This window comes from Quercus lobata, chromosome 3, assembly GCF_001633185.2.
Source record: "Quercus lobata isolate SW786 chromosome 3, ValleyOak3.0 Primary Assembly, whole genome shotgun sequence".
Taxonomy (NCBI): Eukaryota; Viridiplantae; Streptophyta; class Magnoliopsida; order Fagales; family Fagaceae; genus Quercus; species Quercus lobata.
In genome coordinates, this window is record NC_044906.1 from 34,333,104 (window position 1) to 34,352,730 (window position 19,627).

Below are 19,627 nucleotides of genomic sequence, written 5' to 3' on the forward strand. Positions count from 1 at the left end.
ATTGGACCCAATATAGGATTGGGTTTTAGCCCAATAAGCCCAAACAATGAATTTCTAGAGCGCGGGTTAAAGAACTAGATCTATTTGGTGATAAAGACAATAACAGTTGTTTATTTAAGAAAATCAAATACAAGTGAAATGAGAAAAGTTGTCCTCGGCACAATCCGAGGATCTATATTATAATATCCAGTTAATGATCAATGTTACAAGAGTTCAAAGGATTATTACAAAGACTTCTTGATTTCTCCGACAATCCTTCTTTGGGCCACTTTTCCATGCTATATACTGTAATTTTGGTATCATCCCTACCATACACGTATAGGTTACTTTCTAGGAACTCCTTCTTGTCCCATCCTACACCTCCCAGAACCTTTAACTAGCAGCTGTAAGGCTGCTTAACCACTGTTCAAGTATCACCTCCACATTAATGCGGACAGAGAGTTAGTTGGGATGCATTTAATGTGGAGGTAGCAGTTTTTGAAGATATTTGTTACCTCCCTTTACTCATCCCTTATCCAATGTCTGACTTCTAATCGTGATGCATCCTTAAAGGATGTCCAGGATGATAAGACATTCTTACTGACATCAGATCTCTGTTTCCGAGATGACTTTTCTCCTTGGACATATTTTGGACTATCATATAAAATCCTTATTTCTTCTTCTTATACCATTCCCATTATAACTTTATTTGACCATCATCAGATTAGTTAATATCCTCGGATTAGGCCATAGGCCCAATTCGTATAGTTTTATAGTACCTTCTAGCTAACTGGCCTTTACAATAGTCCCTCAAAATCTTGTTTTTTGACTCCTCGAGAGGAAAGAAGGATTTTGATATCCTCAACCCATCCCATTTATGGTTATGCCTTGTCTACCCGAACTCTCAAATGCCTTTTTACCTGCTCAAGGCACGCTCCTGATGCTTTGGCGTCCAAAGCATGCCATCATTAAATTTTAGCGACACTCTTGTCCCCTACGTTCAACAGCAGGATGTAAATCCAACAGTGGAGATTTTCCTAGGTTTACGAGCGGGAATTTTCCGCTTGTAACTTTTGTGCCACTATAAATAGCTTTTCAAATCAATTCCCTTTCCTACTTTCAACAATCACACAGTCCTAGAGCTCATACATTGAACTTGTCACTCTTTCTCACTTCCCTCTGCGTCTACAAATACTAAAAGTTTGTCTGAGGACCTCCTTTTCAAACCTGTAAGTTTCCTTGAACCCTCTTAGTTTTCGTTTCAAACTTATTAATTTTTCTTCAAAACTTCTTAGAAAATGGGTAAGTTCAAGTGTTTAGTTGAATCCGAGGAGGATAGGGAAAGGTTTAGGGCTAAGTACAGGATCCTACCAACAGTGAGCATGAGATACATTGCCCAGGGGGAATGGGTAGATGCTAGGAAAACATGATAGGTGGTCATCCCAATGATCGCCTTCATAGAGGGAGGGATGACCATTCCCATGAGTAACATCACGAGGAACTATCTTAGGTTCTTTAGATTATCTTCCACACAATGTACCCCAAATATGTTTAGGGTATTAAGGAGTATAGAAGTCTTAAATGAGAGAATGAACTTGAATTTGACCCACCACGATGTGAACTGGGTGTACAACCTACACCATTTAACGGGGCAAGGATATTACCTTAAGTCAAGGTATCCTGAAGTAAGGTTAATCCAATGTCTCCCTACATCAAACAAAGGGCTAAAGGAGGATTTTTTAATCTTTTATGGGGAATGGCATGATGGCCTAGCCTGTCCGACTGAGGAGGGAGCACCAGGTGGGGGTATAGTCATAAATTTATCACCCTAGCTTCTATTTTCCCTTTGTTTCACATTATCTCTGCTTCTAACAAAATTTCCTTCCACTTTAATGATTTTGCAGCTAGACATTCTAGAAAACCTTACCTCAGCTCAGCTTAGTCAACAGAGAGAGCCTAGATAGAATTTTACGGTCTGAGGTGTTCGTAAACAAAGCCGACAGTCAATTATGAGCAGCACACATAATCCTTGGGTACAGGCCCATTTCTTTTGCATTTCAAGCCCTCAAGTGTGTGATAAAAGCTAACGATCCTCGCTCCACCATATTAGTGTAGCCTAGGAAGGATTCATCGTTCCTAAGAGTATTCCAATTCCCAAAGGTACACCCCTTACTCAACCATTCTTTGTGGGGAATACCTTTAGTAGGAGCATCATCGTCCCAACCCATTCCTAAGGAAGAGGAGGAAGAAAAAGAAAGAGAAGAAGAAGAAAATCCAGAGGGGATTGTAACTTTGTCATACTCCTCAGACGAATTTGAAGTGTTTAACCAACCTCCATCTCCTAAGAATACATTGGCTGACATTGACTTCCAACAACAAGCAGACATCATCACTTCGGACGAAATGGGTATCCAAAGGAAATCCCAAAGAAGTTTGATGGACTTAATAGAATCTCAGCCTAGAAAAGGTGCACCGGGGAAATCCACACAGCCCAAACTTCCTCCTCCTTTTCCCAAATCTCCTCTTCCTCCTCCTCAGTCGTTTCTGCCATCCAAACCTGAACCTGCTGATCCGTAAAAGAAGAGAGAACAGAAAGGAAAAGAGGTAGTGGAGGCCAGGAGGTCTTGTCCTGCTCATAAAGATGAGACCCAAAGAGTTGGAAAGTAACAAAAGATTGGTCATACATGGCAGAGAGCCTTGGAGAGGGGGGATAATTAACCAACTGAGCCTCAGGCTTTTCTTCCAGCTTCAATGATAAATGGTGAACCCCTAAGAGATGATGCATCCATTAGGGATTTCAATGGAGGTGCTGGGTGCCATGTGGCCTCAACTTTGGAAGAGGCTTTATTACTCCCCACTGATATGGCCGAGTTGCGGTCTATTAGGAAGAATGAGGTTTTCCTTAACCTCAAAAGGTATCTAGGCATGGTATGATGCTATCCTTTTTTTTTAATTTATTTTTTATTTATTTTATCTTTGTTGTTATTTGTTAGGTTACTAATCCTTTTCTTTTAGGCTGTCCAAGCCACTTTCAGGGTTGAGGAGATAACCAACTCTTGCTATCGACAGTTGGACGACGAGAGGAATAGGCGTGTAGCAGCTGTATTGTCGTTCAACGTTGTTATCAATCCAACAAAGATTTAAGGAATAAGCTGACTAAGGAGGAAAGGGCCAGGAAGAGTGTTGAATCGGCTCTGGAGAGCGTTCAAAGGCAGGACGAGGATCAGAGGCAGCTCCTGCGTGATGCCAATGATCAGCTGGCTTCTTCCAAAGAGCAAATAGCCGCCCTCCGGAAGAAACTAGAAGAAGCCCAGAAGTTTAAAGATCAAGACAATAAGTTGAAAGTTGAGGCCGAAAAGGCGAAAATGGAGGCCGAGAAGACTCAGGATGAGGCTGAACAGCATGGTTATGACGTCGGCGTAGCCGAGACGGAGGAAACCCTCCGGGCAGAGGTCCCTACCGTGTGTCGAACCTTCTATGCTCAGACTTGGGAGGAAGCCCTCAACCGAGCTGGGGTTGAGGCTTCTTCTAAGTTGATAAGGCTAGAAAACATCTACTTCCCACCAGTCATATGAGCCTCGGACCTTCTTTCCACTCAAGGCGAAGTAGCCTCTACAGTTGCTGACCCGATTGAAGAAACATAGCCTCAGGATCCTCTTCCTCCCAATCAACAGGAGCAAACAAAAGAACCTAAAGTTTCGAAGGAAATATCCTCGGATAAGGCCGCAGAGGTTCCATAAGATGGGGCAGCTTCCCAAGGTTTTGAACAGGCCTTAGCTTCAGTTACCACGCCTGCCGAGTGAGCCCCTAAAGAGAAAGAAAAAATGATTCCTACTAAAGCAGCTAAACCAGCTAGCAAGACTTCCAAGGACAAGCTTCAGATAAAATTGAAACAATGAATCTTCATTTTTGTAATGTAGTTACAATTTCTATAATGAAATTTCTTTTTTTCAAGACATGTTTTAATGAAATATGCATTTTTACTTTCTCAAATTTGTATGAGTTATTTTCTTCATTTATGTAATTTTCATTTTGGCTGTCCTTTGTTTGAACATAATCATATGCCATGAAAGTACAAGGTTGCTTACACAAGAGAAAAACAAAGTTTACACATATTTTTAATTGGTAATCGGAGTGGATCAAAACTATTGAATCCGTAGTACTATTAAGACACACTTTGAATCTATCGATTCTAACAAGTTTAACTTTAAGAAAATGTTCTAATGTTTGATCAAATAACAGCCAAGTCCAGGGCACCCTAAAATGCTTTAAGTGATGCTCATGGGCTTACTACGGTTTACATCTTTACTAGGTTATAACAAACCATGTGATCCGAGAGAAAGAATCAAGAGTTTATTTCTTTTAAATGCTTGAGTTAATGTTTGACTAACACTTTAATAGGTACCACAGTGTATTAATTTCCATTAAGTCTGTGGTTCGAGGAGCCTAACATGACTTAGTTTCTGTTTAATACTTCAATAGATGTCAAAGGGTATTAATTTCCACTAAGTCTGTGGTCCGAGGAACCTGACATGACTTAGTTTCTATTTAATACTTCTATAGATGTCAAGGGGTATTAATTTCCACTAAGTCTATGGTCCGAGGAACTTGACATGACTTAGTTTCTGTTTAATACATCAATAGATGTCAAAGGGTATTAATTTTCACTAAATCTGTGGTCTGAGGAACCTGACATGACTTAGTTTCTGTTTAATACTTCAATAGATGTCAAAGGGTATTAATTTCCACTAAGTCTGTGGTCCGAGGAACTTAACATGACTTAGTTTCTATTTAATACTTCAATAGATGTCAAAGGATATTAATTTTCACTAAGTCTGTGGTCCGAGGAACCTGACATGACTTAGTTTCGGTTTAATACTTCAATAGATGTCAAAGGGTATTAATTTCCACTAAGCCTGTGGTCCGAGAAACCTGACATGACTTAGTTTCTGTTTAATACTTCAATAGATAGGGAAACACATGATACATGATTGGAATGAATTAAAGAAGAACTAAACAGGACTGTTTTTATTAATAATAATACCTCTTTAGGATGTTTAAATTCCAAGGATGGAGTACAGTTTTTCATCTAGATCCTCCAAATAATACGCACCTATTCCTGCCACCGAAGTGATGCGATACGGTTCTTCCCAATTAGGCCCTAACTTTCCCCAGGCTGGATTCCTGGTAGTACCCAAAACTTTTCTCAATACCAAATCTCTTAGGGCTAACGGTCTTAGCTTTACATTGGTATCATAATCTTGCTTGAGCTTGTGCTGGTAGTAGGCCAGTTGGACCATTGCATTCTCTCTTTGCTCTTCGATCAAATCTAGACTCTTTTCTAGCAACCCATCATTACTGTCCGAGGTAAATGCATTTGTTCTCAGTGTTGGGAAACCAGTTTCTAGAGGAATTATAGCCTCGATCCCATACGTCATTGAAAAGGAGGTTTCTCATGTTGACCAGCGAGGTGTTGTTCGATACATCCAAAGGACATGTGATAATTCCTCCACCTATCTTCCCTTTGCATCGTCCATCCTTTTTTTAAGTCTGCTCACTATAACCTTATTGACAACTTCAACTTGCCCATTTCCTTGTGAATAGGCTGGAATGGAATATCTATTCTTTATCCCAAGATCACAAAAGTACTTCCTGAAAGTTTTGCTATCAAATTGAAGGCCATTGTCCTAGATGAGAGTAAAGGGAACCCCGAATCGAGTAACGATATTCTTCCAGATAAACCTCTTGACATCCACACCTCTGATATTAGCCAAAGGTTCAGTTTCGACCTATTTGGTAAAATAGTCTGTGTCGACCAGCAGATACTTTTCATTTCCTACTGCCTTAGGGAAAGAACCACAATATCCAAGCCCCATTGAGCAAAGGGCCAAGGGCTAGAAAGAGGATTAAGAACTCCTCCACGCTGATGAATGTTTGGCACAAATCTCTGACACTGATCACATTTTTTAACATATTCTTGTGCTTCCTTTTACATACCCGACTACCAATATCCTTGAGTAATGGCTTGGTGAGATAAAGATCTTCCTCCTGTGTGACTTCCACAAATTCCTTCATGTAGTTCTTCTAGGAGTAATTCTGATGCCTTGGGATGTACACAAAGCAGATATGGTCCTGAAAAAGAACGTTTGTACAACTTTTTGTCCTCAGACAACCAAAACCGAGGAGCTTTCCTTCGTACTTTCTCAGCTTCTGACTTCTCCTGAGGCAATATATCCTTTTCAAGGAATTGCAGTATAAGATCCATCCAACTCAGTCCTACCTTGATTTGATGGACTTGGAGCAAGTTTCTCTTTATTGGGGTAGGGGTGCATAGGTCTTCGACAAGTATTTCTCGAGGAAAATCCTGCACCGAGGAAGTGGTAAGGGTAGCCAAGGAATCCGCATGAGTATTTCTACTTCTAGGGATATGCGATAAGTCAAAGAATTCAAATTTTGTTTGTATACGCCTAACTTGACCCAAATATTCCTGCATTCTTGCATCCCGAGCTTCCAATTCCCCCTTTACATGGCTGACAACCAGTCTTGAATCTGAGAACATTTACACTGTCTTTTCACCCATTTTCTGGACCATCGCCATTCCCATCAATAGAGCTTCATATTCTGTTTCGTTGTTTGTAGCCGAGAACCCCAACCTCAATGATTTTTCAATGGTGATCTTCTCAGGAGATACCAGAACCAGCCCCACTACAATGAAGAGTGGGGAATTGAAAGCTCGGGATATTTCACCTTTTGGTGAAGAGTGGAGGAGACAGCTCCCAGGGCATGAAGCCAGGGTCTACCAATAATGGTCGTATATGGAGAGAATGCACCTACTATAATGAAAACTACATTCACTACATCCGAGCTAGTCTGCACGGGTAATCTGATCTGACCTTTCGAAATGACCATTTTACCTTCAAAACTCACCAGTGGAGAACTGTAGGCCGTTAAATTTTCAGGTTTCAAATTTAGCTCCTTATATAGATCAGGATACATAATCTCAACTTCACTGCCTTGATCGATCATCACCATTTTCACATCATACCCACCAATTCTAAGTGTAACTACAAAAACATCATCATAAGGCTTTATGGTTCCAAGTTTGTCCTCATTTGAAAAACCTAACACCAGCGGGATGCCCACATTGATTCTCTTCGGCATTAAATTGAATTCCTCATCTAGGTAACGAGATACCGACATGACTCTGGAAGGGCAAGATCCAGTCCTCCCTGGGGCAACAAAAATGACATTTATCGTTCCTAGAGGGAGTCTCAAAGAAGCATCTCCCCGAAACTTTGAACCCGTTTGGCTCCCCCGACCACTGGAATGATGCAAGAGTTGCTTCAATTTTCCTTCCCAGACTAGTTGGTCTAAATGGTCCCATAATTTTCTACAATCCTCAGTAGTGTGTCCATGGTCCTGATGATATTGGCAATAAAGGTTTTGATTATGCCTTATCGGATCTCCTGCCATCTTGTTCGGCCATTTGAAGAACGACTCGTTTTTAATCTTCTCCAGCACCTGTTGTACTGGTTCTCAAAACACAACATTAACCACTTAGGTATTGGCAGATCCTAGCTACCCCACAAAGTCTTTCCGAGGTCGGTTATTATTGTAAGGCACAATTGCACTTTTAGTCCCTATATTTTGAAGTTTTTCCATTTTAGTCCCTACATTTTATTTTTTCCACTTTTAGTCCCTAAAACCAATTTACGCTTTCCGTTTTAGTCCTTTCCGTCAGTCAACCAACGGAAATAGCTGAGGTGGCAGCCGGAACAATTAAAATATTATAAAAAATGCCACATCACCCTGACAAATCAGCATATAAATTTTAAAAATTAATTTATTAATTTAATTAAATAAAAAAAATAAAAACATAATTAAAAATAATAAAATCAAACCTAAACCCAGAAAATCAAATCCAAGAACACAAATTCAGAATTAAAAACAATGAAATCAAATGCCTATGAACACAAGAACACAAACCTAGAAAATCAAACCCAAGAACATGAAATTTATACCCACCAACAGCAACCCACAACCACCAAAATTTATACCCACCACCAAAACAACGCCACACACCGTCGAAACTTCAAAACCAACCTAAGAACCAGGTGCGGTAATTGCCTCTTCTTTTAGCCTTTTCACAGTAACAAAAAAAATAAAAATAAAGGAAGAGAAGGTTTCACTTTCGGCCTTTCAGTTTCTGGGTGGAGCCAGCCACAATAACTTGTGACTTGTGAGAATTGTCAGCGACTGAAGATGGGTTTTGGTCTTCGGATCTTGGTTTCAATCCTAGTTGTCTTCCTTCTCCTCCAAACTCTCAACGCCACATCTTCATCAAGCGATCAAAGGCCACTAGCTCGGAACAAGAACCGTCAGATCCCACCTAACTGCACCCACTTAGTGTCGGAGTCTCAGTGGTACGAGTGATATCGTAGACAATGAGAGCACCCACAGCGCCTCTATAGTAAGCAGAAGTGACAGCCCTGAAACGCTCTTGCCCAGCAGTGTCCCAGATCTGGGCTTTCACCTCCTTCCCATCGATTTCCACAGCCTGGGTCTGGAACTTGACACCAATGGTGGCCTTGGAGTTTCTGGCGAAGCGTGACAGCAAGTTGGACTTGCCAACAGCAGAGTCACCAACGAGAACTGTCTTCAACAAGTACTCCTCACCGCCTGAAGAATGCTCATCCATTTGTAATATAAAAATATTAATCAATGGATTCTCAAATGTTATCAGTATAAATTGTGTGTGCGTGACTATAAAAAGTCTTGGGTCTTTCTTTGCTTGCTTTTTTTTTGGTAGTGGAGATGGGGAGTTGGGAAAGGAGAAATGCGTGTAAATGGTAAATGAGAAGTTTGTTTTGTTATGTAATGAGTTGGAGGAGTGAAGACTTCATTTTAAATGGGTTTAATTTTGAATTCTTGTTCTTGGGTTTGATTTTCTGGGTTTGTGTTCTTGTGTTCATAGGCATTTGATTTCATTGTTTTTAGTTCTGAATTTGTGTTCTTGGATTTGATTTTCTGGGTTTAGGTTTGATTTTATTATTTTTAATTATGTTTTTATTTTTTTTATTTAATTAAAATTAATAAATTAATTTTTAAAATTTATATGCTGATTTGTCAGGGTGATGTGGCATTTTTTATAATATTTTAATTGTTCCGGCTGCCACCTCAGCTATTTCCGTTGGTTGACTGAAGGAAAGGACTAAAACGGAAAGCGTAAATTGGTTTTAGGGACTAAAAGTGGAAAAAATAAAATGTAGGGACTAAAATGGAAAAACTTCAAAATATAGGGACTAAAAGTGCAATTGTGCCTTATTGTAATGGTCTGACCTGAAATCCTTCCTCTCCTGAGGAATCACCTTAGCCTTTCCTTTCCCCTGCAGTTGGTCTTCTTCTACCCTTCTATACTTGTCAATCCGATCCATAAGCTGACGCACACTGGTAACAGGCTTACCAGTTAGAGATTTCCTCAAATCATGCTCGGCTGGGAGGCTAACCTTAAAGGTACTAATGGCCATATCATCATGGTCTCCGTCTATTTCGTTAAACATCTCCCAATATTTATTTGAGTAGGCCTTCAGAGTCTCTTCGTCCTGCATGGACATAGATAATAAGGAGCCTAAAGGCTGAGGAACCCTACTACAATTAACAAAGCGAGCGCCAAAGGCTCGGGTGAGCTTCTTAAAGGAGTCAATGGAATTCGCCCTTAAACCATTGAACCACCTCATCGCCACGGGGCCCAAACTAGACGAAAAGACCTTACACATCAAAGCCTCATCTTTGGAATGGACAGCCATCCTTTGATTGAAGTGACTGACATGTTCCACCGGATCTTTTCAACCATTATAAATGGTGAACGTGGGTTGATGGAATCGCCAAGGAAGACTTGCACCTTCTATGTTTCGTGTGAAGGGTGATTTAGAGATTTAACTCAACGCCTTGTTCGTGGCATCGTTCCCCAGGCCTTTGCGAGACGAGCTCTTATATCTACATCTATGGCGGTACTCCTCGTCGTAGGAGAAATATTCACTGTGCGGAGTTCTGGATCTCTGTCTATAACTAGCACCATCTGTCTCCTCGGAGGACAGCTTGGAGTTGGGTGATGATCGTCTTCGCCGTGCGTGGCACAATTCCCTTTTCAACTCATCAATTTCACGTTGCATGTCTCTATCGTTCTTTGCATAGGAAACACGGCTCTTCCCTCGAGACTGGCTTTTACTAGTATGGGTTGTGTGCACACTTCCCTCACGATCTCCTTTCCGTTTGAGGCTCTTACATGGATTGCTATGTTGAGACCCCCTTGATTCTGCTTGGTGTGGATTCGCATCCATCTGGTGTGAACCTGTTGCTGCCTGGTATGGACATGCTTCTTCCATTTTAAATGTTGCACCCGAATCTCTTTCAGAATAGATCAAGTTCTTCTCACAGACGGCGCCAATTGTAAGGACAGAATTTGAATTGGTCCCAATATAGGATTGAGTTTTAGCCTAATAAGCCTAAACAATGAATTTGTAGAGCGTGGGTAAAAGAACAAGTTCTATTTGGTGATAAAGACAATAAAAGTTGTTTATTTAAGAAAATCAAACACAAGTGAAATGAGAAAATTTGTCCTTGGCACAATCTGAGGATCTATTTTATAATATTTAGTTAATGTTCAATGTTACAAGAGTTCAAAGGATTATTACAAAGACTTCTTGATTTCTCCGTCGTCCTTCTTTGGGCCACTTCTCCATGCTATATACTATAATTTTGGTATCATTCCTACCATACACGTGTAGGGTAGTTTCTAGGAACTCCTTATTGTCCCATCCAACACCTCCTAGAACCTTCAACTAGCAGCTGTAAGGCTGCTTAACAATTGTTCAGGTATCACCTCCACATTAATGCGACTAGAGAGTTAGCTGGGATGCATTTAATGTGGAGGTAGTAGCTTTTGAAGATATTTGTTGCCTCCTTTTACTCATCCCTTATCCAATGTCTGACTTCTAATCATGATGCAACCTTGAAGGATGTTCAAGATCATAAGACATTCTTACTGACCTTGGATCTCTATTTCCGAGATGATTTTTCTCCTCGGACATATTTTGGACTATCATATAAAATCCTTATTTTTTCTTCTTATACCATTCCCATTATAACCTTATTTGACCATCCTCGGATTAGTTAATATCCTCGGATTGGGCCATAGACCCAATTCGTACAGTTTTAATAGTACCTTCTGGCTAACTGGCCTCCACAGAAGAGATTGAGGGTTTCTTTGAAGGGGTCTTCCTTGTGCTCATCCTTATTGATATTCATGTTCATTTATATCTTCAGTGAACTCTTCCAATTGTGATTGTGCAAGTTCTACATTAAAAAAATTTAATGAAACATTAAAAACTTATCAAAACATTATAAATAAAAAATATTAAAACTCATACAACCAACATGTAAATAATAAATATATTACCTATATCTACATACAACCAACTTCTACTAAAAATCAAAGCCTCCACAACTTCATGTTTAAGTGCACTCTTGAATCGATCAATGACTCATACCCAACACTAAAGGTACATTTTGAAGAAATAGTAAAAACATGAATGCTCAAAACATCGTGAGGCATCACCATGAGAGATAGCAGCAAGTTTTGGATACTGAAATTCATTTTATTTCCAAAAAGCAAGTACGTCTAGTTTTGCATTCCTATCTACTCTTGGTTTCGTACAAGTAGAGTTTTAATTGAGTTTATATTTATACTGTGAAAATAATCAAATTCCTACATATAAAAATAACATAATTGATGTCAATCTTAGTTGAATATAAATAGCATAATGTGAAAAAAAAAATTAAAAAAATAATATGCCTCATATTGTTCTTTAATTTCTTGAGTAGCTTGACTAGACCTTCTAGAAGATGTTGAAGGTGCAAGAACATTACTCACATATTCTCTAAAAAGAGCAAATAGTTTTTCTCAAACCTTCAAATATTGGTGTGAACTAGCATACCTATAAAGCTTCTAATATCACTAATCTATAAAAGGAAGCTTATACCTAAAGTCCAAGACTACTGCTATGGCCAACACAACACTAAACTCTAACCAATACTTCTCAAATTTTACAAGTAATTGATCTGCCATTTTTCTCATATACTCATCCACACTATCATGTTCTTTCTTTAAGGTAAATTAACAATGAAAACTTGTAGAAAATATAAGTTGGTTGTTGGATATTTTGTGCTAGAAAAGACCAAAGTAGCATCATAAAAAATAGCCTATAACTTTTTAATTTTTTTCTTCCTTTTCCCATTCATCCCCAGTAGGACAATGCTTAAAATAATAATCAATTAATTCTAGGTGTTGAAAAGCATGTCAATAAAAGACAACATCTTGCCCTAAATCTTTCTTACCATTCAAATCCATTTGCTTAGCATATCCATAAAAAAATAAAAATCCTCCCTTGTGAGCCTCTAACATACTTTATGCTTTTACGAATTTTTTGGATAACAACATTAATTTCTTTCAAACCATCTTGTACAACTAAATTGAGAATATGAGCACAACAACGAAGATGAAACAAATCACCATTACAAATAAGTGCTTTCTTATTTATCAACTAAGTTCTTAGCATGTCATCAAAAACATCATTAGTGGAAGCATTGTCTAATGTCACCCAAAAAATCATATTCTCAATGTCCCACGTAGATAACACTTTATAGACATTTTCAAACAAAGATACACCATTATGTGGTGGTGGCATATAGCAAAAGTTCAACACCCTCTTCTATAAGACCTAATTAGATGTCCATAAATCAGATGTCAAACAAACTCTACCAAGAGCAGATGTCAACAAAAATTTCATCCTTTCTTTTTCCCTCTTATACATCTTAACCATATCATTCTTAGTAGTATTTCTAGAGATATGTGGGACATCAACACACAAGTAAGACAATATTGCTCATATACCAACATACTTAACAAACTAAAAAGCTAATTTAGGCATCATGATTGTAGGTTGCAACACATAACAAGTTCCTAAATTTTGCAGGACCAGATTTAGGTGAACTTACAGACATTACGTTTTGGCCAAGTGTAAGCAAGCCAACATCCCTTGTGTTTTTTCTTAAACATACCTCTAAATGGCACTTTAAATTACTGGTACCATATGCTTCAGTAGCAATATATTTCTTTCCACACTTCTTGCATTTGCAAGTATGCTTTTCTCTATTTTTTTAGGAAGCAATTGAAAGAAATGTCAAACGCTTGAAGTCCTCCTTCTTTTGTGATCTTTGTCAGCTGTCTTACTCTTAGACTTAGACTTAGTCTTTTTTGGCTATGGAAGTTCTATCAGTTCATCAAGCTCATCTTCTAAGTCAATGTCTTATTCTTCATACTGAGCGTTAGTAAGCTTCATCTCATGAACTACGGTGACAAAATCTAGTGAGGAAAAATAATTTCATCTCTAAATGATAACATTCAGTGAGGAAAATAAATATCTGTCACTAAATACTATAAAAATTTTTAAGATGGCAACGAAGTCCATATTTCGTTTCTAAAGATATTTAAATTAGTGAAATTATTTTCATCGCCTATCATTTTTTTTATTAAAAAAATTTAAACACATTAGTGATGAAAATTATCGTCATCAGGATATTTGGCGACTGAGATTACGTGATGAATGTTATTTTGTCACCATATGTCTTAGGCAACGAAATAAGGATATTTCATGATGAAAAGTGTTGTCACCATAGTCCATGTTTATTGTAGTCATCACTTTCCATCTAGACCAATTTAAAGAGAAATTATTGATCAAAAATTTACTTAAAATTTTTTGTAATTCTAAGATGATAAAAACAAAGAAACTTGGAAAGAAATTATAGAGCATGAAAAATTAATTAAAAAAAAAAACAGATCTGCTATTAGTTTTAAACAATCAACATTATAGTGAATAATACAATGTATTTTAAGATGGCAAAACAAAGAAATTCACTACAACAAACGTGGGCTATGGTGATGAAATCTAGTGAGGATAAACAGTTTCATCACCAGATGATAACATTTAGTGAGGAAAAGAAAAATTCGTCACCAAATATTATAAAAATTTTAAAATTGGTGACGAAATCAATATTTCGTCACCAAAGATGTACCAATTGGTGACGAAATCAATATTTTGTCACCAAAGAAGTACAAATTGATGACCAAATATTTATTTCATCACAATATGTCATGAAAAAAAGGCAAACCTAGGGTGACGAAATATTCACATCACCAAAGACTTACCAGAGGTGACAAAATTCTAAATTCGTCACCCAATATTAGGATGTAGGTGTTTTTGGTGACGAAATAAATTTTCGTCACCTATTGTTTAACTAAAGACTAACTGAAGGTAATGAAATTCCAAATTCATCATCCAATATTAAGATGAAGGTGTTTTTGGTGACGAACTAAGTGTTCGTCACCTATTTTTTTAGTTTCCGAAGATATTTTGGTAATGTTTTAAGTTTTAGGGGTATTTTGGTAATTTTATGATTTTAGAGGTATTTCGGCCATTTTTTAGGTTTAGTGTGCATTTCGGCAATTTTAGAGAATTTTAGGAGTACTTTGGTTATTTACAACTTTTAGGGGTAATTTGGTAATTTTAACTGTTGGGTAATTGGGTGGGTTGGGGTTTACCCATAGTAATTTGGTTGAGTTAGGTTTGGGTTGGGTTAGATTTAATTAAAATAATGCATAAAAAATGAGTTTACAGATCAAATGGTAAATTACATCCGATTGTCATGAAAACTGACATGCATGTTAAAAACATATAGAACATATAATCCAAAGGTTGAATTTTCCAAATATAAATTCAATAATAAGTTATTTGGTGGTGTAACTTTTTTTAGAGTTACGTCAGGTATAACTTGAACCCAACCCTATATTTCTTAATTCGATATGAATTTTGACAAATATACCGTTAGATTAAATTACCTTCATATATTTTTCATACTTACAAAATTTCAAGGTGATCAAAGATTAATAGCCATGTCATCAATCAATTGTCTAGATTAAAGTTAAAATAGTTTAAAATAATGTATAAAAGATGAGTTTATAGATCACATGGTAAATTACATCTGATTGGCATGGAAATTCGCATGCATGTTAAGACCATATAGAACATATAATCCAATGGTTGGATTTTCAAAATATAAATTCAATAATAACTTATTAGGTGGTGTAACATTTTTTTGAGTTATGTCTAGTGTAACTCGAACCCAACCATATATTTCTTAATTCGATGTGACTTTTGACAAATTTACCGTTACATTACATTATATTTTCATTTATTTTTCATGCTTATAAAATTTCAAGGTGATTAAAGATTAATAGTCATGTCATCAATCAATTATCTAGATTCAAGTTTTAGTATTTTAAAATAACGCATAAAAGATGAGTTTACAAATCAAATGGTAAATTACATTCGATTGTCATGAAAATTGGCATGCATGTTAAGAACATATAGAACATATAATCCAACGGTTGGATTTTCAAAATATAAATTTAGTAAGAAGTTATTTAGTGGTGTAACTTTTTTTTAAAGTTACGTCAGGTATAACTCAAACCCAACTCTATATTTCTTAATTCGATGTGAATTTTGACAAATATACCGTTAGATTAAATTACCATCATATATTTTTCATGCTTACAAAATTTCAAGGTGATCAAAGATTAATAGTCATGTCATCAATCAATTGTCTAGATTAAAGTTTACATAGTTTAAAATAATGCATAAAAGATGAGTTTATAAATCATATGGTAAATTACATCTGATTGGCATGGAAATTGGCATGCATGTTAAGACCATATAGAACATGTAATCCAACGGTTGGATTTTCAAAATATAAATTTAATAATAACTTATTGGGTGGTGTAACATTTTTTTGAGTTACGTCTGGTGTAACTCGAACCCAACTCTATATTTCTTAATTCGATGTGACTTTTGACAAATCTACCGTTACATTACATTATTTTCATATATTTTTCATGCTTACAAAATTTCAAGGTGATCAAAGATTAATAGTCATATCATCAATCAATTATTTATATTCAAGTTTTAGTATTTTAAAATAACGCATAAAAGATGAGTTTAAAGATCAAATGGTAAATTACGTCCGACTGGCATGAAAATTGGCATGCATGTTAATTATAGAACATGTAATCCAATGGTTGAATTTTAAAAATATAAATTCAGTAATAAGTTATTTGGTGGTGTAACATTTTTTAGAGTTACGTTAGATGTTACTCAAACCCAACCCCATATTTCTTAATTGGATGTGAATTTTGACAAATCTACCGTTAGACTACATTATCTTCATATATTTTTCTTGCTTACAAAATTTCAAGGTGATCAAAGATTAATAGCCATGTCATCAATAAATTGTCTAGATTCAAGTTTTAGCAGTTTAAAATAATGTATAAAATATGAGTTTATAGATCAAATAGTAAATTACATCCGATTGTCATGAAAATTTGCATGCATGTTACGATCATATAGAACATGTAATCCAACAGTTAGATTTTCAAAATATGATATCAATAATAAGTTATTGGATGGTGTAACATTTTTTAGAATTACGTTAGGTGTAAATTGAACTCAACTTTATATTTCTTAATTCAATGTGAATTTTGACAAATTTACCGTTAGATTACATTTTATTCATATATTTTTCATGCTCACAAAAGTTCAAGGTGATCAAAGATTAATAACCATGTCATCAATTAATTATCTAGATTCAAGTTTTAGTAGTTTAAAATAACGCATAAAAGATGAGTTTAAAGATCAAATGGTAAATTACATCCGATTGGCATGACAATTGGCATGCATGTTAAGACCATATAGAACATGTAATCCAATGGTTGGATTTTCAAAATATAAATTTCATAATAAGTTATTTGGTGGTGTAACATTTTTTAGAGTTACGTCAGGTGTAACTTGAACCCAACCCTATATTTCTTAATTCGATGTGAATTTTGACAAATTTACCGTTGGATTATATTATCTTCATATATATTTTCATGCTTACAAAATTTCAAGGTGATCAAAGATTAATAGCCATGTCATCAATCAATTGTCTAGATTCAAGTTTTAGTAGTTTAAAATAACGCATAAAAGATGAGTTTAAAGATTAAATGGTAAATTACATCCAATTGGCATGAAAATTAGCATGTATGTTAAGAACATATAGATCATGTAATCCAACGGTTGGATTTTCAAAATATAAATTCAATAATAAGTTATTTGGTGGTGTAACATTTTTTAGAGTTACGTCTGGTGTAACTCGAACCCAACCCTATATTTCTTAATTCGATGTGACTTTTGACAAATCTACCGTTACATTACATTATTTTCATATATTTTTCATGCTTACAAAATTTCAAGGTGATAAAAAATTAATAGTCATGTCATCAATCAATTATCTAGATTCAAGTTTTAGTATTTTAAAATAACGCATAAAAGATGAGTTTAAAGATCAAATGGTAAATTACATCCGATTGACATGAAAATTGGCATGCATGTTAATTATAGAACATGTAATCCAATGGTTGGATTTTAAAAATATAAATTCAATAATAAGTTATTTGGTGGTGTAACATTTTTTAGAGTTATGTTAGGTGTTACTCGAACCGAACCCTATATTTCTTAATTCGATATGAATTTTGACAAATCTACCGTTAGATTACATTATCTTTATATGTTTTTCTTTCTTACAAAATTTCAAGGTTATCAATGATTAATAGCCATGTCATCAATCAATTGTCTAGATTCAAGTTTTAGTAGTTTAAAATAATGCATAAAATATGAGTTTATAGATCAAATGGTAAATTACATCTGATTGGCATGGAAATTGACATGCATGTTAAGACATATAGAACATGTAATCCAACGGATGGATTTTCAAAATATAAATTCAATAATAACTTATTGTGTGGTGTAACATTTTTTAGAGTTACGTTAGGTGTAACTCGAACCCAACCCTATATTTCTTAATTCGATGTGACTTTTGAAAAATCTACCGTTACATTACATTATTTTCATATATTTTTCATGCTTACAAAATTTCAAGGTGATAAAAAATTAATAGTCATGTCATTAATCAATTATCTAGATTCAAGTTTTAGTATTTTAAAATAACGCATAAAAGATGAGTTTAAAGATCAAATGGTAAATTACATCCGATTGACATGGAAATTGGCATGCATGTTAATTATAGAACATGTAATCCAATGGTTGGATTTTAAAAATATAAAATCAATAATAAGTTATTTGGTGGTGTAACATTTTTTAGAGTTACGTTAAGTGTTACTCGAACCCAACCCTATATTTCTTAATTCGATATGAATTTTGACAAATCTACCGTTAGATTACATTATCTTCATATGTTTTTTTTGCTTACAAAATTTCAAGGTGATCAAAGATTAATAGTCATGTCATCAATCAATTGTTTAGATTCAAGTTTTAGTAGTTTAAAATAATACATAAAATATGAGTTTATAGATTAAATAGTAAATTACATCTGATTGGCATGAAAATTTGCATGCATGTTAAGATCATATAGAATATGTAATCCAACGGTTGGATTTTCAAAATATGATATGAATAATAAGTTATTGGATGATGTAACATTTTTTAGAATTACGTCAGGTGTAAATTGAACTCAACTCTATATTTCTTAATTCAATGTGAATTTTGACAAATATACCGTTCGATAACATTGTCTTCATATATTTTTTATGCTTACAAAATTTCAAGGTGATCAAAAATTAATAGCCATGTCATCAATTAATTATCTAGATTCAAGTTTTAGTAGTTTAAAATAACGCATAAAAGATGAGTTTAAAGTTCAAATGATAAATTACATCCAATTGGCATGAAAATTAGCATGAATGTTAAGACCATATAGAACATGTAATCCAGTGGTTGGATTTTCAAAATATAAATTGAATAATAAGTTATTTGGTGGTGTAACATTTTTTAGAGTTATGTCAGGTGTAACTCGAACCCAACCCTATATTTCTTAATTCGATGTGAGTTTTGACAAATTTACCGTTGGATTACATTATCTTCATATATTTTTCATGCTTACAAATTTTCAAGTTGATCAAAGATTAATAGTCATGTCATCAATCAATTGTCTAGATTCAAGTTTAAATAATTTAAAATAATGAATAAAAGATGAGTTTATAGATCAAATGGTAAATTACATCTGATTGGCATGGAAATTGGCATGCATGTTAAGACCATATAGAACATGTAATCCAACGATTGGATTTTCAAAATATAAATTCAATAATAACTTATTGTGTGGTGTAACATTTTTTAGAGTTATGTTAGGTGTAACTCGGACCCAACCCTATATTTCTTAATTTGATGTTAATTTTGACAATTCTACCGTTAGATTAAATTATTTTCATATATTTTTTATGCTTACAAAATTTCAAGGTGATTACAAATTGATAGCCGTGTCATCAATTAATTGTCTAGATTCAAGTTTTAGTAGTTTAAAATAATGCATAAAATATGAGTTTATGGATCAAATGAAAAATTACATCTGATTGGCTTGAAATTTGGCATTTATGTTAAGACCATATAGAACATGTAATCCAATGGTTGCATTTTCAAAA

At 35.2% G+C, this 19,627-nt stretch overlaps 2 protein-coding genes across 2 annotated transcripts; both read right to left on the bottom strand.

The window, feature by feature from the left end:
* Positions 1-7,985: 7,985 nt before the first annotated feature.
* Positions 7,986-8,943, bottom strand: LOC115982425 (ras-related protein RABA5e-like). The gene has a single exon (XM_031105023.1). It carries the CDS (start codon positions 8,675-8,677, stop codon positions 8,369-8,371), a length of 309 nt encoding a protein of 102 aa, XP_030960883.1. The 5' UTR covers positions 8,678-8,943; the 3' UTR covers positions 7,986-8,368.
* Positions 8,944-9,281: 338 nt separating this feature from the next.
* On the bottom strand, positions 9,282-9,785 carry LOC115980801. The gene has a single exon (XM_031103013.1). The coding sequence runs from the start codon at positions 9,783-9,785 to the stop codon at positions 9,282-9,284; it is 504 nt and encodes a 167-aa protein (XP_030958873.1).
* Between the last annotated feature and the right edge of the window lie 9,842 nt (positions 9,786-19,627).